The sequence below is a fragment of the Nanorana parkeri genome, unplaced genomic scaffold, assembly GCF_000935625.1.
Source record: "Nanorana parkeri isolate BGI_ZX_2015 unplaced genomic scaffold, ASM93562v1 scaffold2694, whole genome shotgun sequence".
Taxonomy (NCBI): Eukaryota; Metazoa; Chordata; class Amphibia; order Anura; family Dicroglossidae; genus Nanorana; species Nanorana parkeri.
The window spans coordinates 58,235-59,231 of NW_017308962.1; the positions used below are offsets into that span (position 1 = coordinate 58,235).

The 997-nt window shown below is 58.3% G+C and overlaps 1 protein-coding gene across 1 annotated transcript in view; it reads right to left on the minus strand.

Moving 5' to 3' along the window:
• Positions 1-223: 223 nt before the first annotated feature.
• FBXO42 (F-box protein 42) overlaps positions 224-997 on the minus strand; it is a 22,061-nt gene continuing 21,287 nt past the window's right edge. The window contains exon 12 of the mRNA XM_018574046.1: positions 224-997. This exon is cut by the window's right edge and continues 35 nt beyond it. Coding sequence (XP_018429548.1) covers positions 588-997 — 410 coding nt within the window. The 3' untranslated portion in view covers positions 224-587.

A 997-nucleotide genomic window follows, 5' to 3' on the forward strand; every position in this document is an offset into this window, starting at 1 on the left:
CTCGGTCCGACCGGGGGCGGGGGGCAATGCCTGCTCTACCCCTTCATGAGAACCTCGGGCCTACCGGGAATGGGGGGGCAATGCCTGCTCCAGCCCTTCATGAGAACCTCGGGCCTACCGGGAGCGGGGGCAATGCATGCTCTACCCCTTCACGAGAACCTCGGGCCTACCGGGAATGGGGGGGAAATGTCTGCTCTACCCCTTCATGAGAACCTCGGGCCTACCGGGGGCGGGGGCAAAAAGCTTTTAAAGGAAAATCTCTTAGCTGGAGGAACAGCAAGATTCAAAGTCACACCAGCCAAGCAAGCTCTACGGCCCGGTTTTGGGGGCCCTCGGTAGCGCCTTTGCCGAGTCAACAGCTTTGCAATAAGGTTGCAGGGACTCCCGGCAGACATCGGAGACGTGACCAGGTTAAAAAAGCTGGACGGGCTTGCCTAAAAGTCAAAGCGGCCATCTTACCGGCTCATTTCAGGAATCCCGGGACGAAACCACAAAAAGGGTCAAGTAGTGTAAAATGGGTAAAGAAGGAATTTGGGAAGTCGGGGGAGGGGGCGGGATGTTTCCCGCTTAACAGTCCGATGTCCATATTATCTTTTGGCTCGGACAAAATACAAGGCGTTGGTTTTGGGGTAATATTTGACGTTCTGCTTTTTGTCCATGAGACCCCCGAAAATGATGAGCTCCCCTCGACCCTGAACCACGGTGTGTAAGCTGGTTTCGGGGGGGCCGACCACAGAACTGTTGCTGAAGAGCTTCCATTTTACCCGGCAGCGTTCCCGGGTGTCCTGAATGTCCAGTGCGTACATCTGCATGGGTTTGCAGTTCATGCTTTGATATAAGGGTTTCCCCACGTTGAGGGACTGGGGCGGGTGATGTGCGAGGCGGCGGGCGATAGGCGGGAGGGAGTGGCCGTCGCCCTGGGCCGGGACCGGACGGGCAGATGCCGCTTCGGCTCCACTGCTGGGTGAAACCGGGGAGGGGGGGGGGGGGGGGGTGA